Source organism: Oryctolagus cuniculus, chromosome 15 (assembly GCF_051225735.1).
Source record: "Oryctolagus cuniculus isolate XC-2025 breed Fujian yellow rabbit chromosome 15, ASM5122573v1, whole genome shotgun sequence".
In the NCBI taxonomy this organism is placed as follows: Eukaryota; Metazoa; Chordata; class Mammalia; order Lagomorpha; family Leporidae; genus Oryctolagus; species Oryctolagus cuniculus.
In genome coordinates this window covers 31,755,402-31,783,379 of record NC_142881.1, presented here as the reverse complement: position 1 = coordinate 31,783,379, position 27,978 = coordinate 31,755,402, and the positions used below count along the sequence as shown (strand labels likewise).

The 27,978-nt window shown below is 57.1% G+C and overlaps 1 protein-coding gene across 3 annotated transcripts in view; it reads right to left on the bottom strand.

Annotated features, from left to right (window-relative positions):
- Window positions 1–11,595, bottom strand: part of CRTAC1 (cartilage acidic protein 1) — a 142,622-nt gene extending 131,027 nt beyond the window's left edge. The window contains exon 1 of one of the 3 annotated variants that reach the window (XM_089314572.1): window positions 10,943–11,595. Coding sequence is in view for 2 of the 3 variants with exons in the window: in XM_008270310.5 (XP_008268532.1) it covers window positions 10,943–10,966 (24 nt within the window). In the remaining variant the exon portion in view is untranslated. The remainder of the gene's footprint in view (window positions 1–10,942) is intronic. The other 2 variants (XM_008270310.5, XM_051824045.3) reach the window with 2 other exon arrangements.
- Window positions 11,596–27,978: the final 16,383 nt, after the last annotated feature.

Sequence of the window (27,978 nt, the reverse complement as noted above, 5' to 3'; positions counted from 1 at the left end):
TTTGGATCCCAAAGCGGCCACCAACCAGCCAGTGACACTGGGCACCTCCCTTGCCCTGGCTGATCTTTGATGTCTTCATCTGTAACGAGGTGTCAAGGGTTAAGTGAGCCACAGGGAAGGCCTCCTGGGGGCCCCGACAGGAGGCAGCTGGCTGCTTGTTTGTCTTACTTTCACGGGGACTGCGCCAGGGTGGACAGTCTGACAGTGGCTGTGAGTCACATGCAGCCAAACTCAGTTTTCTGTGGCTTCAGGACTTTGTGAATTGGGTCTGAAAAGTGGTAACCAGGCAACCCGGGTTCTCTGCCGCAGGGTCAAGCAGCTGTGGGAGAGGCTTCGGGGGCACTTTCCAGGGCAAGCAGTTCTTGTGCAATGATCAGAAGAGCCAAGGACACACCCCGAGCTCTCACAAAAGCAAGAGGCCTGAATGCTTCAGATGTTGGGAACAAGCAGAAAACATAGACCTTTTCAGAGACTTGTGGCAGAGCCGAGCACGAGGGGGGAAGGCAGCAGCAGGAACACCAGGTGCACAGGAGACCCAGTAAACAGCTCCCAGAACCAGGCCACGCTGGAGAAGGGCAGACAGGGCGGCCCGGGCTCACGCACCCATGCAACACTTCCTGCGTATCTGCCATGGGCCTGGCATCGAGCTGGGCGCCAGGTCACAGGGACTGAGTGTTTCGACCTTTGTAGCCCGGGATGAGGAGTGCTGGGCGTGGGGCAGGGGTACGCCAAGAGAGCTAAGCCAGCCGCTGGGCCCCGCTTCCCAGAGGGAGGGTGCAATAGCTGAACATGGAGGGATGCTAAGAAGTCAGCCGAGCAAGGAGGCAGGAGGAGGAGAGGGAGGAGCTGTGTGGGCAGACAGCAGGCAGCTGTGGTGCCCTCCTGCCTCCAGGACTGCCTATCAGGAGGCTCCTGGCCCAGGTCACGGGGGGAGGTAACTCTCACGTGCCATGCACCATGCGTCCATCTGGAGGGCACTGATTCTTACCCAGGGAGATTTTGCTGCTCCTGCTACCAGGAGGACATTTGGCAATGCCTGGTGACATTTTTGGGTGTTGCCAACAGAGAAGGAGGTGCTACTGGCCTCTAGTGGGTGGGGGATGGGATGCTGCTGGACATTCTACAACACATAGGACAGCTCGCCAACAAAGCATTCTCTAGCCCAGAACATCAGTAGTGCTGAGACTAGCAATCTGGGACAGCAGCCACACTCCTGCCCCCTCCTTGCTTCCATCAACCTGGATGTGGACAGCCCTCCCCGGACCCTGGATGTGGACAGCCCTCCCCGGACCTGCCTCCCCGTGAGGCCACTCTGCCATGTGCTGAGCTTGCCCAGGCAGGCTTGGCACTGCCTGCACCCTGGGGAGGCCTGCCGTGGGCAGGTGCAGGGGCGTCCGCCAGCCTAAAGGACCCCAAATGGAAGGAAGCCTGCACTGCCAAACAGCTGTCTGTGCACAAAGGCGGCATTTCACCTGCATCTGCTGAGCTTCCCCTCATTTGCCCTGAATCCAAGGAGGAAGTCGGATGCTCTTCACATCCCAGCACAGCCAGTGGCTGGCAATCTGGTGTCATCTTGGTTCCTCATCTTCCTCACCCACTGGGTCACCGAGACAACACTGCTCCACGGGCCTCTGTCCAAGCTGCCCTGTCCTTGTGCCCCCTTCTCCCCTCACCTGAGCAACAGCAACACCTGCTCGGTGCTGTCCCCAGCCCTCTTGCCTCCCCTGCTAAACCTCAGAGCTGACCGTGGGGCTCTGCAGCCCATCACAGGCCCAGATACTGGAGGCAGACAGTGAGGCTCTTAGCCTGGTGCACGCGGCCTGAGGCACAGCCTTATGCCCATGGCAAGTACCAAGGGAGGAATGGGTGACGATAAGCATGGCACCTTCTACTACTGCTCTGCCCCTTCACACAGATGGCTCCTGGACTCCTCCTACTGAATTTGTGAGGTTCTCAATTACAGAGAAGGAAACTAAGTTGTAGACTGGTTAAGTAACTTGCCCAAGGTCACAATTACAGAGAAAGAAACTAAGTTGTAGACTGGTTAAGCAACTTGCCCAAGGTCACACAGCCAGCACACGGTAGATTCAACATTTGTATCTAAGCAAACTAGCTCCAGAATTGATATTCCACACCAGGGGTGGGGAACGTATACTCACCATCTAAGGCCCACGAGATCATTCAGCCTGGCCCTGCCAAGGCAACCACAGGCGGGACTCAAAGTTCAATAAATCTATAGCAGGCTGATTTTTAAACTGATAATTTTGTAGGGCTTGCGAATGACGTTATAAATATCCAAATGGCCCTTGGCAGGAAAAAAGGTTTCCCCACCCCTGTTCTACGCTAAATAGTTTCTTTCACTGACACAAACGTTTTAAACCAAGTGCTTCGGGAACAGTGAAAGAAGCAAGGTCCTGTGCCTGGGGGATCAGGGGCAGGCATGTGAGAGAGCAATAGGGAGCTGGCCAGGGGCCCAAGGGGAGACAGTGTTCCAGCAGCTGAGAAGACAGCAGGTGCATGGTGGAAGCACGGGTCTGTGCCATGCATGAAGACTCTGTGTGGTTGGAGCACGGGGTGGGGCCAGGGTCTCTGATGGGAAGGATTGCAGCTAAGGAGACTGGACAAGATCCTGGAGGCCCGATGAGAGACCTGAGCCAAAAGGGTTAGGGGGTGCCATGGCCAGAGTGGTGGGCCGGAGAGGACACGGTGGCGGGGCTTGTGGGGGAGGCCAGGAGAGGACTGGACTGGAGGCAGACAGGTCGGTGAGAAGGAGAATTTTATGGCCCAAGTGAGGACATTGGAGGCTGCCATCACTCCACATGTGCATGCATGATTTCCTGTGTACTTATTACATCAGGCACTGCCGTGGACACGAGGGAAACGCTGAGAACAGTGTATGGTCCTTGCCTCCTGGAACACACACTTGGTGCTACAGTTCCCAGTTTCTCAGCCCATCCCCTGTGCTGGTCCTCCCCACCGCCAGCCTGGAGGACAAACTCCGGACCTCCAAACTCTCCACCACCCAGAAGGCGCCACGTCCTGGGCATCCCCCTCCTCCCTTGTAGCTGGAGACAGCCTCTGCCACCGGTGCCAGCAGCAGCACTCACCACTCACAGGAGCTTGGGGCCTGCTCCAGGAGAAGGTGGATGACCACTCAGGGGTCCCAGGCTGGAGGCTGGTGGGCTAATGAGACGGAATTTCTGAAAGTGAGAGGACAAATGGAGTCTCCTAGCCTTACGCACAATGTAATAATCGTAATAAGGACTATTAATTGCTCTGACCTCCCGCTGTGGGAAGTAAGACTTGTCAGGTTGCTCTGAGACAGGACCGGATGACTGCATGGTAGGCACTGGCACAGAGAAGTTCGCACATGGTAGGTAATGGCAACAGCCGCCGCACCACTACCACCAACAATAAATGCTTGTTGAATGAACAAACACAGCAGGCGATGGGATCCAGGCTGCCAGGTGCTCCCCTTCCACGAGTAGTTGCCAAGCGTTGGATGGAAAGCTCTAGACTACAAGACTTAGAGGAATAGGCTTGCTTCTGTTACTAATTTATCTAGGGCCCAGCAGGTTCTTTGACGCCTTAAATACTGCTTTCCAAGCTCAGGGCTCCTTGGTCTACTTGGACAGACACAGTAATTCTTCAAATATTTAGAAGTGATGACGAAGGCATGGTGCCTGATCTCAAGGAGCCCATGGTCCACCTGGGTGAGACACAACAGATGCCAAGCCCAGCTGCAGGCCTGGGAGGGCCGGGCTGGTCAGGGCAGTGAGTGGAAGGGCAGAAGGAAAGTCTCTGCGGAGATGGTGAATCGGGATTCCAGAAGGGAGGAGCCCATGGATCAAAGGCACGGGTGTGACAGCTCGCATGCTAGACATGCACTTGCTGCTGCTGGAATGCAGTGCCTGGCGGGGGATGATGGGGAGAAGGCTGCAGGTGCAGCGCTGCATGGAGGCAGCTATGCCAAGGGCAGGAGCATGGGGTCCCACCGGGGGCAGGTTCTGAGGCTGGGGAGACATGAGCAGAGCTGCGTTTCTGGAAGGGTCTTTTAGATTTGAGGTATGCGGTGTGCAGTTTGTGTAGTCTGTCCATCAGAGAAGTGAGGGGCAGTGTCGCCGGGGGGTCTGGATATTCTGAAGGGGGGCGGGGCGGGGCACTGGATGACCTCCAAATTTCTTTTCCAGGCCCATGCGTCTAAGGGTCAGGAGTTTTCCTCAATCATTTGCAAGGCATCAGAGGACCTGCTACTTAAAAGCATCCCCTGGGAACCCTTTTGTGAAGTAATGATTCATTCCCTGGTTTGTCTTCAGTGGAAATCTAAATTTTCATCTCTGCTCACAGCCTAAAGCAAGGTAAACCTGCACTGAGCTCCCTTGCGGCGGCGTAGTGGGAAGTGGGAGGGAGGGGGAGTGGAAACAGCAGAGGAGGGTGAAGAGGAAGAGACGCTTGGCCTTGTTCAAGGCTCAGAGCTGGCCACCATCTCAAGAGTGGACCCTGTGTGGGTTTCACAAACCCTGCTTTGACTGGTGGAGGCTTTACAGGTGGTTAACACAGGCTTAGGGCCCAACACTGGCTCCAGGAGGAAGCCAGAGGGAAGCAGTCCTCACCGACCGAGGCCAGTCTGGAGGCCAGCTTGAATACCAGGGACGGCCTCTGCCCCTGCACGGCCACCCACATTCACTCATTCATTTGTTCAGCCACCCAGCAGCCACATGCCAAGTGCCACGCGAGGCACTGAACTCGTAACGGAGAACAACTGACACAGAGCCTCTCCCCACACCGTCTGCAAGGCAGCGAGTCTCCTGCTTGGGAACGCTCACTTCCCTGCATACAAAGCCTCTTTGGATTTGCACAGCTTCTCTGACGACAGCTGCGTGATCATTAGTTCTAAGAAAGAACTGGATTTTAGACACCAAGGTGCAGGGGAAGATGACATCACTTTGGGAAAGAGCCCGTGGCCCAACTACTTGGCTTTCCAAGGCCTGCTCACCAGTGCTAAGGGACCTGCCTCCATACAGGCAGAATTCGTAGCAGGGGTCTAGAGAGTGGTGCTGCCCCTCCCCCAGGTGGAAAGTGGAGGTGGTATAATCTTAGTCCCCCGAGAGGAGCCTCAAGTGACTTTGAACCTCCAATCTGAGCACAGTGGAAAGACCTAGGCTGAGAGACCCCAATCGGGCTGCTCCTACCAACTCCACCAGAGCTCCACTGCCTGTGCCAGGCCTGGGCCCTGTGCTGCAAGCCCCATGAGCACCTGTGCTACAGACAGACAGACCTCAGAGGAGCCTTCGACACCCTGTGGCTGCTCTCTAGGTGGGTGGAGGCTGATGCCAGGGAAGGCGGGGGAGGGCGTGAGGCCCCATCTCTGGTCACCAGGACTGCCCCTGAGCTCAGCAGTGATTCCACGACCTTGTCACCGTACTTGTCAAGTGCAAACGAAGATAAGAGTAACAGAAAACAATAGAAAGGGTCATTTTACACTCTTTGCACTCTCTTTCTGTAGCTAATTAAAGTCATATGTCAAAATGTCACTAGGAAGAGATCTTTAAGAATTTGTCTGTTAAGTAAACAAGGTTTTACTAATTAGGGCCCCGCCTTCCCATGCCTCCGTGAAGTTCTCTGCCTGAGCAGGAAAGGGTGCAGAGGAGTCACCCTCTCCCCTTCCCGCAGGGAGTGGGGACAAATCCAGCCGCCTGTCAATTGTGGAGCTATCAGTTTCTCCTCCGGATGTTCATCAGATTTCCTGGGCTGGAACCAACTCACAGGGGCCAGGTATTGGAATCTGTCCAAGTAAACGCTTTGCTTTTTACGAAGTCAACATGACTTCTTTCAAGAAACATTTCTATCCTTGTTTTTAAGCGTGTAGAGTTTTTGCAGGGCAAGATAACAATTCTGCTGTACGTTTTACTGCTAAAACTCCCCCTCCCCCACCCCGCCACCACATACCCTCACAGAGAGGCGCAGGAGAGGAGGAAAGATTCGTCCAAGATTACACAATGAGTCAGTGGCACAGCCAGAAATAGAATTTTCCAAACTCCCAAATTCTTAATAATAGCAATAGTAATAATAGTCTCTTCATAATTTTCCAAGTGTTTTCACAGCTCACTTTTCATCTCGGCAACAACTTTGGGGCAGTCTGGGCTAGTTCAGCCTTGGGAGAAAGCTGACCCGTGGTGCCACTCGCTTGCTTGGTGACCCTGGCTGGTCCCCTTGCTCTCTGGATCTCACCATCTCAGCCATGAAACAGGAGAATTGGATGAGAATATGTCTAAAATTCACCCCCATCCACCTCTAATGGGCCGTGATTTGATGCTGCAAAGCTCAAGTTCAGGGTTTCTCAAGCTTGGCAACAGTGACATTTAGGGCTGGATAACGCTGGGTTGTGGGGCTGACTTGTGTGTCTCAGGATGGCCAGCTGCATCCCTGGCCTCTCCTCCCATGGGATGCCAGTCGCAGTCTCTACCCCAGGATAACAATGACAACGTCTCCTGCAGCCCCTCCAGTGGCTGCCAGAGGACTTCAGTGAGGTCAAGATCGCGAGTGATTCAAAGGGAGAAAGGTCTCCGCGCTGCCTCCTTTTCTCCTTCACACCTTCCGGACACAGTGTCCCAGTCCTCTGCTACTTCTCATTGCTTAAATCCATAAAGCGGCCCAGGCTGTGTTTGCTGTGATGATGAACCAACCGATTTCATACTTTCTCCCCAGGAGAGTTCACAGGCTTGTGTCCCCTAAGCAACCACGCCAGGCTCTTGGGAGATTCCTAGCAGACCCCAGGCTGGCTGTGACGCCTAGCTCCACAGCAGAAGCTCAGTGGGAGTCAGCCCTCTTGCATCACGGGGCTCCAAGAAGCCTTCTCCCAGCACAAAGACCCCTCCTGAGGACTCGATAGTTCAGGGCCCTCCTCCATGCTCAGAATTACCCAAGGGCCTAGAACGTTCCTTTTCCCCAAGAAAGGCAGAACCCCAAAGTGAAAACTCTGAGGTGTGGGAAGGTGGGAGCCTGCCAAGGATGCCTCTGTCCACCGGCCCAGATGTTGCTGCAAGCGGAGGCTGCTGCCCTGACCTGGACACTCAGCCTCATTTGGTGAGCCAGAGAAGAGCCAGGGGGGCTCTCGGTGATACAGCAAGGACCTTCGCCCTTCCGGCAGACCAAGAGCCCAGGCACACCATGGACTGCCTTCCTCGATTGCTACCCTACGCTCATCACAGGGCTGCCAGCTTCACCACGTAGCTGAGGTGGCAAGTGACACCGGCAGAGGTCAAGGGGTTTGTCCAGGGTCCCCAAGCCAGTGATGGGGACACCGGAGTCCAAGCTCTACAATGAGACCTGGGCAAGTGTCAGCCCTCTAGTGGGGCTCTCAAGAGGGGCGTCTTTGTGTTTTCTCAAGGTCTCAGACTCTACACCCCTCCCCCATCAAAGCAAAAACCCAGAGAGCTAGTGCCCTGGTCATATTTCATATGCCTTCAGTCTTATCCAGAAGTAGAAAGCAGGCTCATTCTTCTGGCTAAGGCTGGGGGCTGGTGAGGACTCCAGCCACAACCTCTCAAGAAGAGGTTGCTGGTGCTCCCCAGTGTTCCATTTGTCCCTGACGGGGACCACACACCCCGTCTGTGAGTCGGAGAGAAATAAGGAAACTCCAGCATCTTCCCTTGGCTGAGCCTGAGAGACAGAAGAGGATTTGCTTCTCAGATTTCTGGTGGGGCAGTGACGATGGGTCCTGTGAGGGTAGGCTGCCAAGTCAGCCAGGGCTCCCGGGGAAGCCAGAGGAAGGCCGCTGGGTGTGCAAAGCAGCTGGGTGAGCCAAGGAAAGCAGAGGGGGCGGCCTCCTTCCCGGGGCCCAGCTCAGATGTCGACGGCTAGACTCCCAGAGCAGAAGAAAGGGCAGTGGGAATGGCAGTGTCCTCCAGGTCACCCAGGAAACCTGAACATGAGAATTTTGCAAAAAAATAGAACAGCCCAGGACTCTGACCTTGAGCTGGAAGCAGCAAGGATGGGGGAAATAGGTGAACACTCTTTACAAACTCTCCAGTCCACGCAGGGCCCAGCAGCAGTGGCATGGCCGCGGGACAGAAAGGCCCACTTCAGCAAGTCTTGCAGAGGAGAGCAAGGGCTCCAGGCCTGGGTGCCAAGACCCTGGTGAGGGACTGGGCACTGAGGATTCCTAAACACAGACAGAAACCTGCAGCTGGTGCACATCTGCCTAAAAGGCAACTTGAATATCCAGCAAAGTTAGTGGAGGAAGGCAAAGGATAGTCAGGACCTTCTATGACCTGAGTACGAACGTCGCAAGAACCTATCTGCTCCTCACCTCGCTGCTCTGAATGAGATTCAAAGAAATTTCCTCCGACTTACTAACCAGCCAAGTGCGGTCACCCCAGTGCCTGCTGCACAGAGGGCACCCCGCGGTCCTCGTGGTGATGAGGACGCAGATCCCCGGGGTGGAAACAGCTCTGAACACAGACCTGGGGCTCCTAGGACCTCATCCCATCCCTCCCACCCAGCAGCCAGGGGACCTTGGGCAAGATGCTGGCCAGGGGCCCTGGCCTCAGCTTTCTCGTCTGTGAATGAAGGTGTGCATGCCTACTGGGGAAGGAACAGGGCCGGAGCAGATACTCCTAAATGCTACTCTCTTGCTCTAACGTGCTCGGGCCCTGTGAGTCTCCAGTGAGTTCGAAGAACACTCCGGCACCAAGTACTGAGGAACAATCTTAGAGAGTCGTGGAGCTATGCACCAGTTCTCTCTCGGGGATGCCTGCTTGCACCCGAGGCCACCGGACCCCTGGACATCCAGGAAGCATGTGGTTGAAGGGTGTCACTGACAACAGTGATGGCTGGGGGCTGTGGCCTGAGTTTGCTCAAACCATTAAGCTACTATATGGCCAGTGAAGGGCAAGAAGTGAGAGCCAGGGGTCCTGAGCTAGGTATCTTTGCCGCCCCCTACTGGACACCAGGAAGCCTACTCCAGCTTAAAGCTTGGCGTAGCCTCAGTGGGCAGCAAGGAGGAGAACCAGAGGGAGGCTGCCACAAGATGCTTAAGGGGACCGCCTTTCTGATCTGGAGTCCTCCCTATGAGTCCATGTGGCACTCCCTAGAATTGTACAAGCCACTGGCCCACACAGTCACAGGGGCAAGCCCTGTGCAGCCACAGGATGCCTTAAACCAAACAAGGTGCCAAGGAATAAACACCAGAGCTCAGAACAGCAGGTGCAGCCCAGATGGAGCCAAGGGAAGAAGGAACAACAAGCAGGAATCTCGCTGCACAAATCCCCAGTGGCGAGAAGGTCTTGGGAACGCAGCAGGAAAATGTGGACTGCAGGCAGACAGAAGATGGAGCTGGGGTTGGGGTTTGGATTGATGGCCCTCGTGAAAGATCTCCAGGCCGAAGCTGACATCCTGGGAATGTGAACACCCGCCCATGTTCAGGGGTGGGGTGAAGTGAGGGACACAACCCTAAGCGAGCAGATGAACAAGAGGTCAACGCCACTGTGCCTTCAGCCTTCTCCCTTCAAACCAGTTGGAAGCTAGAATATTCTAACTGTGGTCCCCGAGCCAGCATCCATACCCCCAACTCCCTCTGTTGCCTCTTGGGTGGGTGTGCTTCCAGGAAGATGTTCGGAACCAAACCAGAGGGGGGAAACGCTTCCTAGAGGACTACCCTGGAGCAACCGCCATGTTCCCACCTGTCCACTCCTTCCCCGGGGCTCCAGGGAGCTCCAGTGCGACTCTCCCAAGTAGCTCCAATCCCTCCTTGGGTGTTTCCCGCCCCGCGCCATCACAGTCACACATCTCCCCGCCAGAGCTTTTCTGTTCCCACACAAGGTCTCCCCTGGCTCAAGCACCACAAAGCCGCGCCCCACGCCCGCAGACCCCTGCCCCCTTCTCCACTGACTTCACTTGGGGAGTCCTGACCCAGCCCAGAAGACACCTCAAGTGCGACTCAAGAATGTGTCCTGCCCGGGAACTGATGCACCCCAAGGGTACACAGAGTCCGCCCTCGGTGAGCCCACCACCAGCGGCAGCGGGAATATTCATTCGTCATTCCCGGAGGACGCCCCCCGCCCCACCCCCAGTAGCGTCTGACCGCCACTCTGCGAGGCTCCCACCCAGCCTGGCATGACTTCGGATTCTTGAGTTGGTTTCTGCGGAAGCGGGACCAGGCAGAGCTCCCGACTACTGTACTGCAAAGACGCGCGCTGCACTGCTGGGCATGCCCCCAAGCCCGGCCTGACGCCCTCATCAAAGCCTCCATGTGTTCCCAGGGGGTCCACAGGGAACCCCGGGCTGTCCTGGAATGCCTGAAGCGGGCTCGTCCGAGACAGTCTGAAAGCGAGACCACACCTCGATCCAGCAAAAGGCGACTGTCAGCCTCGCTGCGCGCGGGGCCGGCTCCTGAAGCTCTCTGCCACCCAGCGCTGAGCCGGGGAGACAGCTCGGCTTCCCCGGGGACGCAGAGCCGGCCCTCCGGGGCTCTTCCCTAGCCGGGAAGCGAAGGCACTCGGCCAGGCGCGCAGCAGCGTCCCCGGCCCTGAGCCCAGCCTGCCAGGCTGGGTGACTCCGCGACATCCCCGGCACATCCCTCCTCACCTGCTCCGCCCCCTCGCGGCCCCGGGGCCCCCTCCCCAAACTGCTGACCTCCGGCGCGCCTCCAACACCACCTTCCCGGCCGGCTGCCGGAGGTCGCCCCTACACCTCAGCTCCCGGCTCTCCCCCATCTCCAGCCAGGCGCTTGCCGCGTCCTCGGCCCGCGGGGGATACTCCGCGCGTCCACCAAGTCCCGCGCCTCTTGGCAAGTTAGGAGCAAAGCTGCTTGCCTTCGCGGGCCGGGTCTTCCCCGGCTCCGGGCGGCATCCTCGCCACCCCTGCGGGCAGATCGGGAGGGGTGCGCGGGGCCGGAAAAACTTTCTCCTCCGGGGGTGGGGGCGCGGGAGCGGGTACTCACAGCGGGGTCAGTGCCGCGAACCATCCTGGGCCTCGCTCGGCCCCACCGCCGGGGGGCGTGGGAGCGCGGGCGCTCGCTGCTGCCTCCGCCGCCGCCGCCGCTGCCGCCGCCGCCTCGCAGCTCCCAGCCCCGGTCCCGGGCTGGCCTCGAGCCTCCCGCCCCGACGCCGCGCGCTCGCTTTATACAACTCCACTCGAGCGCGCCCGGCCTTATGTAAAGGCTGGCGGAGGCCCGCAGCCAATGGCGCGGCAGCTGGAACCGGGGGGCCCGCGGGCGGGGGGCGCCCGCGCGGCCAATCGCCGCCCGGGGAGCTCCGGGAGCCGGGTGGGGGAAGGGGTCGCCTCCCCGCGCTGATTTAGGAGCCGGGATTGCGGTGGCAGCAGCCGGCAGCCGGGCTGGCCCGGCGCGGCGCGGCGGGCACCGGGGTGGGCGGCGGCGAGGGCGGGAGCCCCCCTCGTGCCGCCGCTGCGTCGCGTAACCTTCAGGAGGCAGCGGGGCCTGGCGCGGCGCGAGAGGGCGCCTGACGGGGCGCGCGGGCCTGGGCCGGCGGGAAGTCGCTCTCCCCGAGGAGAGAGCGCCAGGAAGGCAGGCCCGGGGCGGGGGTAGGGCGGCGAACCCCAGCCGCCCGCGGCCGCGCCGCCTGCCAGTCCCCCCAGATAGCGATCTGGCGTCGCCGGGCCGGGCTTGGCCGCGCTGCCGCGCGAGCCGCGCTGATGGCGAGATTTCGCGCTGCTGAGCGGATTTTTATCTGGCCTGGGGACGTGTCCGAGCCTCCCGGGAGCTGCTCAGTATGGGGAGCAGAGCTTCGCGGCGGCCGGGGCGGGAGGGGAGCGGGCAGCGGCGCTCTGAGCTCTGGCAGCGTCCGCGCCCCCCGCCCGCCGCCGGCAGGGTCCCCGCCTCACCCCGCCCGGCGCGTCCCCCCGCAGCACCGGTGCGGGCACGGCGCACCTGCCCTGGTCCCGGTGCGTGCCAGCAGCCTCCTCGCCCTCGCCCCCAGCCCGTCGCGGTGGGCGCGATGGCATCTGCTGCTTCTCCGGACCAAGAGCCCCGGGGGCTAAGCTCTGGAACAACGCGCTTGGTCAGCATTGCCCAAAATACCCGTGTCCGGGGCAGGAAACAGGCCTAGGTCGATAACACTCTGAAGTCTGCACCTAGAATGCCGCTTGGCACGTAGTGGGCGCCCGGTAAGTATTCACTGAATGGATTTGGAACTCCCACGAGTTATGTTTGGGGTTTCTGAAACCCCAAGGGAAGAGAAAGGCAGACCTGGGAGCCCGCCAACAGCGAGGGAGGGAGCCAGGGCGTTTTCCCAGCCGTTGGCGCTGTTGCCACCATCACCATCACCATCACCAGGTGTCTCACAGTGCCTCTAGGTGTTACCGTGGGCGCCTCCTGCCAGCCCCGGTGATCCGCGCCTGTGAGCAGAACCACGCGCACCCAGGCTGCGCCCCGCTGTCGGGTCTGTGCTCCTCCTCTGACAAGGAGCGGCTGGGCACACAGCCCTAGCTTGCTGAGCTCCTGTGCAGTTCATGTCCTCAACCCTTCGGGGACTGTGCAGCCCTTTGAGAATCTGGCAGGAATGACTGAGTCCCACAGCACAGGCGGGACTTCAGCAGGAGAGAGGCACAGGCATCCCTTGGGTGTAATTTCATGATCTTTAGGGGCCAGGAGGCTTGGGGCTCTGTCAGGGTCGGCTTGTTTCTCCAGGGGGCAGCCAGTGGTAGGTGCTCTCCCTTCTTTTGGAGATCACAAATCCTTATGAAACTTTTGAGACTCTGATAAACGCTATGGGCCTATCTCTAGGGAAAACGTTCACTCACATACACACGTGCTGACTTGCAGTGGGGGTGTATGTGTGTCATAGACCATCGAAACTTAATCCAGCACCCAGGTTTAGAACCTTCACGGGGCAGCCAAAAGACTCAGCCCCAAGGTGCCACTTGCTCCCCGGCTCCCTCCGTAAAGAGGCTAGTTGTTCTGCACCCCGAAGGATCACATCACCTCCAGGGCCCTGGCACGTGACTGACGACTCCACACTCATGTCTCTGCATCGCGGTCCCCGCCACCCTCTTATCATGGAAACAAGTTGCAGGTTGTCATCGTCTGTCTGATCCACGAACGTTCCTTAGCCAGAAACTCCAACTCGGAGAGACAGCGAGTGACTGGTAATTAACCGGTTTCACTCCATCCCGAGCATCTGAGCACACTTTTCTTGGTTTCGTTCTCACCTCCCCGCCTGCCGGTGAAGCTGTGAGCAGCAGCCCCAGCTGTGGAGCCTCGCCTCACCTAAACCCAACAGGTTTAGTAACCGGCACTGTAATTATCAGCATCGACCATCCAGATGTGAGCAGGCTCTCGGCACAAAACAAGTCTGTAATGATCTCGCACTTTCCTGCACACAGCCAGGCAATGGGAACAACAGGCCGGGGTGCTGGGCACGGACAGAGGAATGCAGATGATGGGAAGGTGCTAGCTGGGCAGTTCCCCTGGGAAATGCAGTCTGGTTTCAGCACGCGAGCTTGTGAGGGCTGGGCTCAGTGGGCCAGGCAGTCCTGGCCCCGACCATCTGCGATTCTTCTCCTGTGTTCCGCGTCCATTCACTTGGTCCAGGTCAGTGTGCACTCAGAGCTCCAGCCCCGACCCTGCCCGCCCCACAGCAGACATCTCGGCTTCCCACACTGGGCAGGCACGCCCTCCTTGCTGTGGGAGGGCCTAGCTGTGCCTCCCGCAGCACCTGTTTCGAAGCCCTAATCCCCCATGTGCTTCGTTAGGGGCAAGGGCCTTTAAGGAGGTTTCTAGGCTAAGTAAGGTCAGAAGAATGGGGCTGTAATCAACCAGGGCTGCTGTCCTGATAAGAAGAGACAGGGCCGCCAGGATCTCCTCTCTGCTCAGGCATGCAGGGCACAGCCCATGTGGGACACAGAGAGAGGGCGGCTGTGTACAAGCCAGGCCTGCCAGCTCCGTGACCTGTGGCTTCCAGACTCCAGAACTGTGAGCAAATACATTTCTGGTATTTATGCACCCGATATAAATAGGGGAGGTTGTTTTGGCAGCCAGAGCTAAGACACATATTCTCCACATGCAGCTTACCCACCTCTGGTAAAAATCTCCTCCCAACACTGACTGCAGTCTTCTCTAGCCTAGGGAGGTCTTTCTAAGCTTTCCCTCAGCGAACCTGGTCCTGACTCCTCTGGGCACTTGCCTACCTTGTTTTCTCATCTTCTGAAATCCAGGCTAAGTCTCACCTCCTGCACCTGCTTTCAGCACTGCCCTGGCCAGTGAGTGCGGCTGAGCTACCCTGCGGGGCTACAACATCTCGACAACCCATTACACACATTGTCTCGTCCCTCTAATTGTTTCTTGTGCGTTGAACTTGGCCTTTGGGTCAGGCCGTGAGCCTCTTGAAGTCCAGAGTTTGTATTTTATGTTTTCCCGCCTCATAGAATGCAGCGTGAGTGAAACTGGGCAGAATCAGTGCAGGTATCTGCTGATTCATTTATTCCATTGAAACACATTTACTTAAAAAATCTTAGGAAGGTTATGAGGACGTCATTTTCTGGAAGTACAGACATGTCACATGCGCTGTCTCAGTCATCTTCATCGTCTGTGGGAGCAGGAGCTCTCAGGATCTGGCTCTTTCCTCTGGTCCAGGCTCAGAGAAGTGTTGCAAGTTGCCCCCAGTCACACAGCAAGTCGACAAGACAAAGCTACAGAAAATGCTCCAGACCATGCCCGAGTCTCTGTCCTTTCTTTCACAAAGGGCCTTGTTAATAATCTTTCGTCCGAATCGGAAGGTTTGCTGTCCTGGATTTCCCCGTGACTCTGACTTGTCCACGTGCGGTCTTCTCCCCTCCAGGTGCAAAGGCAGGACCAGGATCCTCAGATCCTCGCGATGCTTCTGTTGGAACAGATCTGTCACGAGAGGACAGAGAGGCTCCTGAGGCCCTGAGGCCCACGTCTGCCGCCCTGCCGCCAGGGACACTTCAGAAAGGCACCACGTCCCAGAGAAGACCTGCGTAGAATCTAACATTTCTGTAGTGAAATACATGGAGTTTTTTTAAAAAAGATTTATTTATTTGAAAGATATAGTGAGAGACAGAGACAGAGAGACAGACAGAAAAACAGATCTTCATCTGCTGGTTCACTCCCCAAATGGCCGCAACGACCAGGACTGGGCCAGGATGAAGCCAGGAGCCTCAGCTGTGTCTCCTACCTGGGTGACAGGGACTAAAACACTTGGGCCTTCCTCCACTGCCCCTCCCAGGTCACCAGCAGGGAGCTGGATTGCAAGTGGAGAAGCTGGGACACGAACCAGCACCCATATGGGATGCTGATGTTGCAGGCGGTGGCTTTACCTGCTACACCACAACGCTGGCCTCGATACTTGCAGTTTTATACTAAGTGGGGGTGGCATAAAGTAGTTTCACACTAGTTTAAGTCAGGTTTTCTCACCAACATGCAAAGAAAAAAAATCATCTTAATTTCCAGTGATCTGGGGATTTGGAATTGCAGACGAGGGATTGTGGAATGGTATTTTAGGTTTGGCTGTCCCCAAAGACGTGAATGTTGTGAGGATGTGGAAAACAGCAATAGCAGGAAATGGGAGACCTAACCGAGGAAGGCCTTCAGGGAATGTGTGGAAAGAACCCGTTCTCGAGCCAAGTTGTACAGGGTGTAGGCCCTTTCCTGCAAGGAGGACACGCTTTTCAAGTGGCCAGACAGTTTCAGAAGCTCCCGTGTTATAAGTGGCAGATGTACAGATGGACTTTTGAGAGAGGCAAGCAGGAGCCACAAGTCCGGGAGCAGGACTGTGGAGCCACGGGAAGGAGTCCACCAGATGGCCAGAGAGAGTTCGCTCAGAACGGCTTGAACGGGGAGTGCACGCCACGGGCAAACTCTTCCAATAGAGAGTGGAGTGGGAAAGGGATGGCAGACAGAGGAGGATATTATGGGATGCTGGGAGTGTGTGGTCAGGAAGGTAAGAGGCTCTTAGTGCTGGGGGGAGCCTGGGACGGCGGTGCAGGCAGAAGTCCGCTCATCACACGAACCTGGGTGTGGAGTTTCACGGCTCCCTGTGGGCGGGGTGGCTCTGCAGTCCACGGCCTGCCTCAGACTGTGATGCAGGGAGGGGGACAGGAACCTGGAAGGCCCCTTGACTGTACAGCTGCACCCCTCCTAGGTAAGGGGGCTCCCTGGAGCCCAAGGTCACCAGCAGGAAGCTTCATGCTTCATGGAGAATCTTATGGTTGCTGACCTTGGTCCTGCTCTGCCTTTGTCCTGGGTCCTCGTGCCTGACTCTCACCTGTCCCTTCTGACAGGGCTCCAGCCGGCGCTCCCAGCTCCAGTAACCAGGTCTCTATTTCATGCTCTCAGCCTGGTGCCCCACCCCGTGAGCCAGGCCCTTAAGGTCTAGGGTCCTGGGGTCTGGCTACTTTTCTTTTCTTCCCGATGGCTGCTGCCCCACCTTCCTGACCCCAGCCATCTCCTTGGCCGCGGCCAGCTGCTTTATGCCAGCTTCCCACGACGTGCCCTGAGTCTGGCCTCCCCCCTCCCACCAGCTCCCCGGACCCTGGCCCTGCCTTGGTGGGCAGGCCTTGCTGTAAGTTCCAGCTCCTCCTGCTCTGACGTCTCCAGCTCCCAACCCAGCCAGGTTTCTGAGACTTGTGAACTTCTGGCTGTGGTTTTGGAAAAAAAAATCCTTTTGGCCACTGGGTAGTGGTGGCAGACAATTACCTGCTGCAAACGGCTGGGGAGCTCTGGGGCTCGGGGTGTCCTTGTCAGTTTCATCCTGAGGGAAGTGGGTGAAAGGTGAACAGGGAAGAGTGGGAAAAAAAAGGAAGGGCAGAATTGGGAGAAGAGAGGAAGGGAAGGAAGGGTGGTAAGAGAGAGAGAAAGCGAGGGTGAGGGGTAACGTGCGTAGCCTGTGTTCATTGTCTGGGCTGAGCAAGGAGGTCTCGTCATCAACAAGGAGGCAAGCACTGACACGAGAATATGGAAGAGGAGCCTGTGTGTGAGAGACAGAGAGAGGGGCGGGGGCAGAGGGAGAGAGGATGTGGACACTCCAGGAAGGAGATGGGGCAGCAGCAGGGGTTAACGGGAACAGGTGGGCCAAAGCCGAGGCATCTGGAGGGAGAATCCACATGTGGAATTCACAGGGGACACTTTCTGATCGCCCACCCTGGCTTTGTGAACCCAGGTTTGCTGCACACCCTCCCTCCCTCCCACCTCTTGGTTTTCCCCTGATTGACCCCCAAATGCCACCCTTGTCCCGACACCAAATCCCACTATCTCACATTGTCAGCTTCTGGGCCCAGAGGTCTGGCATGCGCAAGGAGATGCAAGGTGGGGAGGAGCATGAGAGAACCTCACTGGGGTCTGTACACGGAGCGTGGGAGCCCCTGCCTGAGAAGCACACGCGACGCGCGAGGCTGCAGAGAGTGCTCCACAGACAGCAACTGTCCTCCCCTTCCCTTCTTCCTCCGCGCACCCCGCCCGACGGCACCGTCTCCTGCCTCCCTCCATCTCCTCCGCTTCCTCCCAGCCAGCCACACTGTACTCCTACAACGGCCGCCCCCACCTTCATTTCTGCTCAGAGCAACCCTTTCATTTGTGCAGCACCTTGCAGAATGAGGAGCACATCATTAACGCTTACCTGGGAGGTAGACATTGACTAGCATGGGAAGGCTCAGAGAGGCCAAGCGGCTTTGCCTGATGTGGCACAGCGGAGGAAAGAGAGCTGGGCTGCTTCGCTCACTGCACACAGGGTTGCATAAGTAATGGATCCCTTCTTGGTGTGATTCCGGAAGACAGACGGATTTGCATTTCTCCTGTCTGCAGGGTTTGGCCCCAAGGAGCCCCCAGTGTCAGTGGATTCACTTCCGGACACCCAAAGGCTCACAGGGCCACCTGTGGCTCAGCCATGCCTCTGAGTGGAAGACTTGGTCTGCTCACAGCCTAGGGGCAGGTGCCCGTTGGCTGAGCCAGAGCTGGGCACGTGGCAGACGAGGGCTGACCGGAAGCCACGCCACAGTGTGGTGGGGCAGGGAGAACATCATGAGGAATTAGGCTGAAGTGCAGCGCAGACTGGTAGGGAATAAAGGCAGCCCCGTGCTCCTGGCACAGACAGGAGCTGAGAGTGCATGAAAAAGGGCTTTCTTCTCCCGTGCTTTGTGAGATGTTGGAAAGAAAAAGAGCTTCCTACAGAAGTTGTGGAAATGCTCCCCGGGAGGTCTTTAGGAGCTGGAGGGCAGCTTTTCCAGCGGGATGTGGGATGGCGCCCGGAGTGTGGGGCACACACAGCAGGCAGCTGGAGGAGGGCGCAGGAGGCAGCCGCCTGATCCCCCATGTTGCGGGCCTGGTGGGATTTGAGGAGGGTGAGGGCTGAGGTGGGGATTCAGGGCCAGTCCCCGAGAGGTGAGGGGCACAGGCAACAGGAAGAGGCTTGGGCAGAGCCCACAGGCTTCCAGTGGGCCGTGGGCTGGGGTGGTGGGCGAGGCAGCACAGAGGCAAGAAGCACATTGTAGACTGTTGGGTGCATTGGACTCAAGTGGGCAGAAGCGAAGCAGGGTGCAGTGGCTGGCCCACTGGAATGTTAAGCACAGATCCCTAACCCTGAGCTGTGGCCTTGCTCAGGGCTCCTTAAACAGGGATGCTTGGGAGTCTTTTGGGAACACAAGGTATCCCAGATGGAAGTGCTGCATCCTCCTGGAGTATCCATGGTTACTAGAAGGCTTGCTCAGTGCAGGGAACAAGGGGGGAATGGTAGTCACCTAGTTGGTGAGAAATAAAAATGACCCCCAGGTGGGGCCTGTGGGACCCCTTTCTTCCACCTTTATGGTACTGTGCAGAAAAGTTGTTGTTTTTTAAATAGATTTATTTGAAAGGCAGGGTGAAAGAGGGAGCTGGAGAGATGGAGAGAGATCTTCCACCTGCTGTTTTACTCCCCAAATGGCCCCAGTGGCTGGGGCTAGGACAGGCTGAAGCCAGAAGCCTGGAACTCCATCTGGGTCTCCCACGTGGGTGGCAGGGGTCCAAGCACTTGAGCCATCTTCCACTGCCTTGTCAGGTGCATTAGCAGGGAGCTGGATCAGAAGCAGAGCAGCCCGGACTCAAACTGGCACTCTGGTATGGGATGTTGGCATTGCAAGTGATGGCTTAACCCTCTGTGCCACAACTGCAGCCCCTGTGGAAACGTTTTGAGAGGGCTGCTGTAGCATGGACAAAGCCCCAGCTCGTTGGGATATTCATCTCAACACTGCCTGTGTGCCAAGCACTAGGTCCTTGACGGCAGGAAATGGGTCTATGTGAATAGGTATGGATTTCCCAAATGTTTGGCAGCAAAATAAACTTATTCTTTCATTTCACTTTCCACAGACTTTGTGAGGCCTCTTACGTGTTTTCCCTATTGTGGAGATGAAGAAGCAGGTGCCTGAAGATGCGGGGCTCCCCACCCCCTCCCCCAGGTCTCACGGGGCCAGCCAGGGCCAGGAGCATGGCTGATCTCCCTTGGCATGCGGTGCCCCTTCATGCCTGCTGCCCCTCCCTCTGTCTCTCTGACTCCTCCTTCAACCTTGCTGCCATTAAGCAATTTACGCAGCGCTCATCACCACATGCCGCCCGCCCGAGAGCCTTGCATGCAGGGGAGACAGGTCACTGGCAATGAGAAAGCCAGGAGAACCAGCCAGTGCCGGTGCCCGTGCCCATTCTCCTGCTGCCTGTGACTACGGCGCTCTGCACGGACTGACAGGTGAGGACATCAACACAGAGTAGCCAGCATCCGCAGGTCGCAGACAGAGCATTCGATTCGGAGGAGTTCCGGCTCAGTGCACAGCCCCGGGTCTCCTGGGATGTGATAGGTTCCCGCACGGCCCAGGATGGATGGCTCACTGGCGAGCATTTGTCCAAGGCTTGTTAGGTGCAGGCTCTGTGTTAGGCCGGTGGAGAAACAAAGATAAATAAGACCTTCTCTGCCTTCAAGGAGCTTACAATACAGCAGGGAATTGATGTCCAACCCGTGCGGAAAGGGATAAGGACTAGGAGCCGGCCTGCCGGGGGATGGGTCACCTCCCGCACCCCGCAAGCTCCCTCCCCTGGAGCACAGGTGGGCAGGAGGCGCTCCCCTGGCTGGCTGCGGTCTGCCTTCCCGCCCCATCTGCCTGTGGGACTCCCTGCTGCTTGCTTGTTTCCAGTTGTCTCCTTCTCAGTCAAACATTCTCCTTTCTCTGCACGCCCCGCCCCACCAGAAATCGCCTGCCCCAGAGCCACTGCAGCCCTGAGGCTGTGCCTACCTGTGCTTGACTGATTTGATCACCCCCAACAAGCCTGGGAGTCTGCTACTGTGTCCATTTCACAGATGAAAAGCCTGAGGTTAGGTAAACAGCAAGTGAGTGGCAGAGCAGGGACTTCCGCTCAACACCCACTGGACAGAGTGTGCAGCCGTTCCACACACCAGACCTCATGTGGGCCTCGCAACAACACCGCGGTGGAGGCAGATGGGGAAACTGAGGACCAGAAGGACCACGTGCGCTGCCAAGCTCGACCGGCCTCCAGGTGAAACAGACACTGGATCCAGGTCCGCGTCTCAGCTGATGTCCTTCCCTTTCCTTTCTTGCTGGAATCAGAAAACATCCCCTATGCACGTCCCGTCCCCTGTGCCCGCCTGCATGTGGAGGACTGGGCCTTTGCACTTTCCTGGGTGAGAGCAAGGACAAAACGGTCTTGACCAGGCTGAGCAGAGCAGCTTGAGAGACCGCCACCTGGTGGCTTTCTCAGTGGTGGCGGCCTAAGCTGGCCTAAGCTGGCCTGTGAGCAGCGGGCTTCAGAAGCCCTAAGAGCTGAAGTGGGCAGGTGGGGGCTCCTGTGTGCCAGGTGGGGGCCCCTGTGTGCCAGGTGCTCTGCTGCGCTCTTCAGGGGCTCCTGCCGTTTGCTCCTCCCTCTATCTGGTGAAGTGCATCATCACCGTCCCCATTTCAAAGATGTGGAAGCTGAGGCTTGGAGCTTAAGTAACCTCTCAAGGTCATGCCGCTGGGATTCAAAGCCAGGTTTGTCTGGCCCTAAGCCCTTACCCTGCCGCCACCAGAACGCTGCCACCTCTTGTCTCTCGCCCATGGCACAACCCGCTCACCGGGCTGCCGCCACTCTGACCTTTTTTCTTTGTTGAGCTCATCCTCACGCGGCGCGTTTGCAGTTGCCGTGCCTCTGCCTACGCTCTTCCGTCAGGTTTACCCATGCTGGCTCCTTACCCAGGCCCCAGCTCCTACCAGTCGCCTCCTGCAAGGCGCCGTTCCCTGCTCAGAGCCAGTCCCTCGCTCTCGCACCCACCAACTTCTGAGGGCTTGGCATCCTTGGAGGTTATCTGTTTGTTTGCTTGCTGTCTGCGTGCTCCACCGAGAGCCTCAGCTCCCTGGGGCAGGGGCAGCTGCACCTCAGAACCACGGTGCCGGGCGGCGCTTGCTCCAGCACTGGTTACCGAGTGATTAGCAGGAAGGTGGCAGGAGAGAAAAGCCCTGTGGTAGGTATTTTATCTACCACCTCAGACGCCTTCCCATCCCTCCTGTGGCTTCCCGTCATCTCGGCCTCTTCTGGACCCCTTCTCCACTTGTGCAGGACCAGACGGGAACTGAAGCCAGAGCCAGGACTTGGCTCAACCCAGCAGATACGCAGTAAACCCCCAGATGCAGTAGAAAGGAGACGGACGGTTTGTACTTCTGGTCCTCGGTGTTTGATGTAGCTGAAGTGTCTGAGTTTTCTTGGCTGTGCTTGTTGTTAATTCTTGTAATTAGCTTGTATCTTACAGATATTGCTCTTGGTCATTTAGAAACAGGCTTAATTGGTCATTCTGGCCTGGAACCTATCCTCTTCCCCAACTTTATTACTTTGTGCACCACATTCAGAACCTGGGAAGGCAGATTAGCATCTCAGGATTATAAAGTGCCTGCGCTCACTCACCCACACTTGGACGGGCTCCAGGACACAGGCTCTGGGTCTTTGAATTTGAATTTAGAATCCTGCATTTGGAAGGAGGTGCTAAGACCCAGGCCCAACACCTAAGGCCTGCTGAGGCTGAGCAGAGTGCAAGCGCTTATACAGACCAAGTTCACGGCCGAAGACACCAGCGGCTCAGAAAGAAGAAGCCACGGGGGCTACTGGTCATGAGAGCGTCACTGCTGCGCGCTCAGGGAGGGAGGGAGGGAGGAGGCCACAACCTCCCGGAAGGGAAAGGAGGGGAAATGAGCCCTGAGCCCACAGCGCCTCTCCTGCGAGTGCAGGACGGCGGCAGGGTGAGCCGCGGGGCTGCCTGGCCTCTGCTCTGGGCCTGCCGCCGTCTCTCCTCTCATCTGGAGAAACAAAACACAGCGGGATGAGCCTTCAAATTCCCCGAAGCTCTGATGTTCTAGGTCATTATTTAGGGGTGGGGGCAATAGAAAGTTCTAGAGGGAAAGATGTTGATGGCCACTGATTCCTCCTCCGCATTAGACACTGAGCGTGGCACAGGGCCTCCTCTCTGCAGGGGCACCAGCATGGTCTTTGCAGATGAGGGAGGGAATTAAAGAGGCCGTGTGACGTGCCTAGAGCCACAATAGCCGGGCAGTGGTGGCTGCAATGCCAACCGGTGTTTTCATGCCTTGGCCACAAGGACCCGGTGACTTAGGAGCCCCCTCTACCTGATCTCTCGTTCCTACAGTTGCCTCCTAAGGGGAGCAATTCTGACCTCACAGCCACCATGGAACAGCAGAGCTCAGCTGGGTCGCCAGGGCTGCTGGTGGAGTTCAACGCCATTCGCTGCCTCCTAATCAGGTAGCTCGGGACCAAACGCTGACCTTGATGTAGATAACGAGCGGGACCCCATGTCACAGGCTGGCCCTGCTGGACACTGGAGGATCCTGTAATTACAAAAGCCAGTGTGTGCTGAGGGCCAGGTATGTGCTCAGTGCCAGCAATGACAGCAGCAGCCGTGGGTGGTGGCCCCTAACCAGGGCTCACGTGAACCAGGCCCAGCTACATCCTTACAAACACATCACCCACAAGACGAGAGAGACGGAGGGAGCTCCCTGTGTTCTGGCTCAGGAGACCGGAACTCAGTCCCTGACAGGTGAAACAGGTGTCCCAGGCCACGCCACCGAGCTCTGTCTAGCACAGAAGCTGTCAACTCACTAGGCAGGTGGAACACGGCGGTACAGGGTCAGAAGCTGCCTGGTGATGGAGCAGGGTCCTTGAAGGATCTTGGAGCCGTTGCTGTCAGTACGCTTCTCAGCACGGTCACCTGTTTCCTGGCCCCCTCTTCTACAGCCCACGTTTGCCACACCACCTGCTGCCCAAAGCCTCCTCCAGAGGCCGGCCCTCCGACCTCCCTCCCTGAAGGGTATCCCACACTCCCAGATTGTGACTGCTTCCAATCTGCACCAAACGGGCCACTCACAGGCTAAACAATGCCCACCCATTTATTTGGAGACACTCCAACAGCTGATTGTGTGAGTGACAGGCAGGCTGCACGGTACTGGCAGGTGTCTGTTCTTCCAGAGAAAAGCTACTTTATCCGCAGACAGCTCTCTTCAGTAGGGTCCCAGCTTTCTAGTTCTCCAAGGCTGTGATGCAGGTGCATGGGGACAGGTAGAGAACGAGGCCACCCGACCCAACTGATGGCTTTCCTACTTGTTCTGGCCTCTCGGTGGGGACAGTGACACACAGAAAGCTCTTGGAAATCCCTATAGCACCTTTCCTGTTGGCATCCTATCACCTTTTGGGGACCCTCTCTTCAGTGAGAAACTATTTTAATAAGGCAGTAATTTCATTAAAGAGTTTTGCAATTAAGTGTCCTAAAGGAAATGAGGCTGCAATGCCCTATCTCCTAATTTGTCGTGGACTGAACACCCCACGCCCCATGGTGTTTAATTTGCTGTATCCCCGTGGCAGCTCCACGCTGCTTCCCAGCCTGAGACGGCAGCGCTCCAGGCTTCTCAGTGAGGGTGCTCTCTGCTCTTGGGATGTGACCCTGTTTGCCAACAGGCAACAGAAATGGCATCTTCTTAGAAACAACAGCCTCTCCTTCATCCTTGCCCTCATCGCAGTCAGGTGGACCTCAGCCTCTCTGTGCCCCAGAAGTAAATCCACCCATCAGCTGGGTACCAGCCTAACAGTTCAGAGCTGGCTTCTTCCTTTAAGGAGCAAACGTGCTCCCCCTGCTGGCCAAGGGCAGTCAGTGCATGGTGTGCTGCAAAATCCCCGTTTAACCTTTTGGGCCCCCTCCAAGCCACCGGCCCCAGCACCTAGTGCGTGCTAAGTGCAATGCTAGGGGATATCGAGATGGGAAGAACCAAGCCCCTGTCTTCAAAGAGCTTAGGGTCTTAGAGCAGTGACAAAATGTGTGTATGTGTTATACACAATCCACAAAACAATGTGTTACCGTCTATTAACTTAATTGGAGAAGCACAGAGAGGGGAAAATGACTTCTGTCTGCAGAGATAAGGGAGGCTCCGTGGCGAGGACAGCGTTTTATCTGCATCTTGAAAAAGCAGTCGGTTTTCAGAAGGTGGGGGCGGGGGGAGAGAGAGAGGGAAAAATGGCTGATGACAGCAGTCTCTGAGCACAGGGTAAGGAGATCCGGACGCACCCTGGTCTCCTCCTTTCCTAAGAGAGGAACAGGGGCTCAGAGGGGCCTGGCGCCCCAGGTGTTAGTGAGGAGCCAGAGACTGGAAGCTGCATCTCACTGCGACCCTGGGCTCTCTGCGGACCCCAGGCCAGGGGTAGGGGAGGGGCAGGGGCAGGGGCAGGGCCGGATATGTCAGGGAATGGGGAAAGGAGGCTGAGTCGCCACAAGAAATGCAATCCCACTTACTGAGGAAGTGAAATGGTCTGGCTAATTTAATTTCCTAATTAGATGGAAGTTCTGCACAAGGGCTGCTTTGATAGAAATGATGAGTTTTAAAAAAACTTCCTAAACTGTTTTATTCTACTTCCCTGCCTTCTTAAGCAAAGTGAGGGCAGCGGGTCCTGCACTGATGGGCCTGGGCCTCTGGACCTCACAGCTTCTCACACTGTGTTAGCTGTGCAGGCCACAGCTTGTGGATGGAGACCTTTGAAGGTTCTTTCCATCTTTTTTTTTTTTTTTTTTGAAAGGCAGTTACAGAGAAAGGGAGAAATAGAGAGTGAAAGATATCTTCCATCTGCTGATTTACTGCCCAAATTGTCACAATGGCTGGAGCTGGGCTGATCCGGAGCCAGGAGCCAGGAGCTTCATCTGGGTCTCCCACGTGGGTGCAGGGCCCCAAGCACTTGGGCCATCTTCTACTGCTTTCCCAGGCATGTTAGCAGGGATCTAGATTAGTAGTGGAGCAGCTGGGTCTGGAACCAGCACCTGAATGGGATGGTGGCGCTGCATGTGGTGGCTTCCACCCTCTGCGCCACAGCACCGGCCCCTCTTTCCATCTTTTTTTTTCCTTTTTTTTTTTTTTTTTTTTTTGACAGGCAGAGTGGACAGTGAGAGAGAGAGACAGAGAGAAAGATCTTCCTTTTCCGTTGGTTCACCCCACAATGGCCGCTGTGGCCGGCGCACTGCGCTGATCATAAGCCAGGAGCCAGGTGCCTCTCCTGGTCTCCCATGCGGGTGCAGGGCCCAAGCACTTGGGCCATCCTCCACTGCCCTCCCGGGCCACAGCAGAGAGCTGGCCTGGAAGAGGGGCAACCGGGACAGAATCCAGCACCCCGACCGGGACTAGAACCTGGGGTGCCGGCGCCGCAAGTGGAGGATTAGCCTATTGAGCTGCGGCGCCGGCCCTCTTTCCATCTTTAATAGCAGTAGGTTTGCCTCTTGGTTGTCTCTTGATCATCATCCGCAGTATCTGGACTGAATTATCAGTGTGGGTGATTGAATCAAGGAAACGCTGCTTGTGTGAGCTTCCTGGCTCACTTTGTCTGGTTCGCTGAGGTTGTGCTGAGTTATTTAGGGTGGTCCCTTGGCCCCCACTGCCCCCTCCCCCCGAAAAGTCACGAGCAATGGCCATGTCTAAGTCGGGGCCTTGTGGGAACTGGCTTCAATCTGAATGTGACTGCCAGCCTCTCAGATGACCCCCTGTCCCAATGTCATGCCCTGCATAGTCCCCTCCTCTGTGACACCAGGCTTGACCTGCGTAACCAGTAAGATACGGCGCGAGTGACAGTGCATTGTTTTCTGGGCTAGGTTATAAAAAGACTTTGCAGTGTTTGTCATCATGACCCTCCCTCTGTCTCTGGTCGCTCTCCCCGGGGAGACCACTGCCACGCCCCCAGCATCACCGTGGAGAGCCCCAGGTGGACAGGAGCTGAGGCCTCCAGCCCCAGAGCAGCCTTCAGACGGCTGCGTCTTCACCGCACCCCCAAGAGAGAATTTGAGGCCAGACCCACCCACCCGGGAAGCCGCTCCTGCATTCCCGACCCTCGGCCACGGCCACGGCCACGGCGTGACATAAGAAGTCCCTGTTGTGTGAAGTTGCTAATAGAATGATTCATTCTGCAACACTAGAGCCCTGACACCCGGGCTGGAGACCTCGCGGCACTGGGGAGCCCTGGGGCACTGCTCCTTCCCAGCCCCCACCTGCAGGGTCACGGGTTGTCTTCACGTCCTGGAATCTCCAGTCCAGAAGGGGGCGTGGAGCTCTGAGAGTCTGCTTCCCCAGTTTCCAGATGGAAAAACAGAGGTCGGGAGAGGAAGAGGCTCTGTGTGCATCCCAGCTGAAACTCAGACTCGAGTCTGCCGATTTGGGGGTTCAGCCCTTCCTTTCCCAGCACCTAATAACGCTTCCCTCTTCACTGCAGTTTTATTCAATATTTTTAGAGTTCCTACTCTGTGCCAGGTACTGAGTTAGGGGCCCTGGGGGATGCCGGCAGCTCTGAGGGCCTCTGGAGCTGCGGTCACAGGTTGTCTGTTTGTTACAGTGTTGAGTGAGTGACTGAATTGGGGGATCCACTGGTGGGTGGACCCGGCTGTGTCACTGATGCCCTGGATCTCCTTTGTCACTCTCTGTGACTGAAGCTTCCAGGTTGGTACATGGTACAAAGTGTACATTGAAACCAAGGTCCTAGAATTTTATTTAAATTTTTTATTTTCATTTTATTGAGAGAGAGAGAGAGAGATTGCCCATTTGCTGGTCCACTTCCCACATACCAATGCAGCAGCCAGAGCTGGACCATACCAAAGCCAGGACCCTGGCTCTCAATCCAGGTCTCCCATGTGGGTGGCAGGGGCCCCAGTACTGGAGCCATCGTCTGCTGCCTTCCAAGGACGTGCGTTAGCAGGCAACTGGAATCGGAAGTGAAGCTGGGACTTGAACCCAGGCACTCTGACGTGGGATGCAAGTGTCCAAAGTGGCGTCTTAACCACTGTGCCAGGTGCCTGCCCCTGGAACACTAGAATTTCCAGACCTTGGCCGCCAAGTGATGTAAAATTTTAGAGGGAAAGGGGTCCCTTTCGGAAATTAGATGAGCCCTCTGGGTCCTTTTACTGTATGCACAAACGTGAGCATTCCCAGCCATTTGAAGTACAGCTGTGGGCTTCCTGGGAGGGTAGGGGCCAAGAACTCCTGATCTGGTCTGACCTCCGATATTTCAGGTGAGAAAGCTGGGACCCTGCAAAGGGAAGTAACTTGACCTGCTTCCCAGCGAGTCGGCCAGTGACGTCCTCGCCGAGCCGGGCTCCACGGATCTGTTCCGTGCTCCCCCGGTAGAGCCCCGACTTACGGGAAGCAGGGGTCCCGAGGATGCCAGCCCTGGCTTCTGGGTCATAGACTTTCAGGAAGTCACACACTGCCCTCTGTTTTCTGCTAACATCTCTCAGGGGCAGACAGAGTGGCTCAGACAAGCTGCTCTGTCCCCAGTGCAGGCTACAAGGCACCACTGGATGCTTCCGACAACGGGGCAGTTGGAAGGCACCAGGGATGGGAGCGGCGGCCTGATGAGTGTGAAGATGGAGGAAGCTGGGAGATTCTGGGCGTGCGTGTGGGTGCTCAGCGGCAAAGCCTCAAGGCCAGCGGCTCTGCTGTGTCCACTGGCTGGCCCCGGGAGCT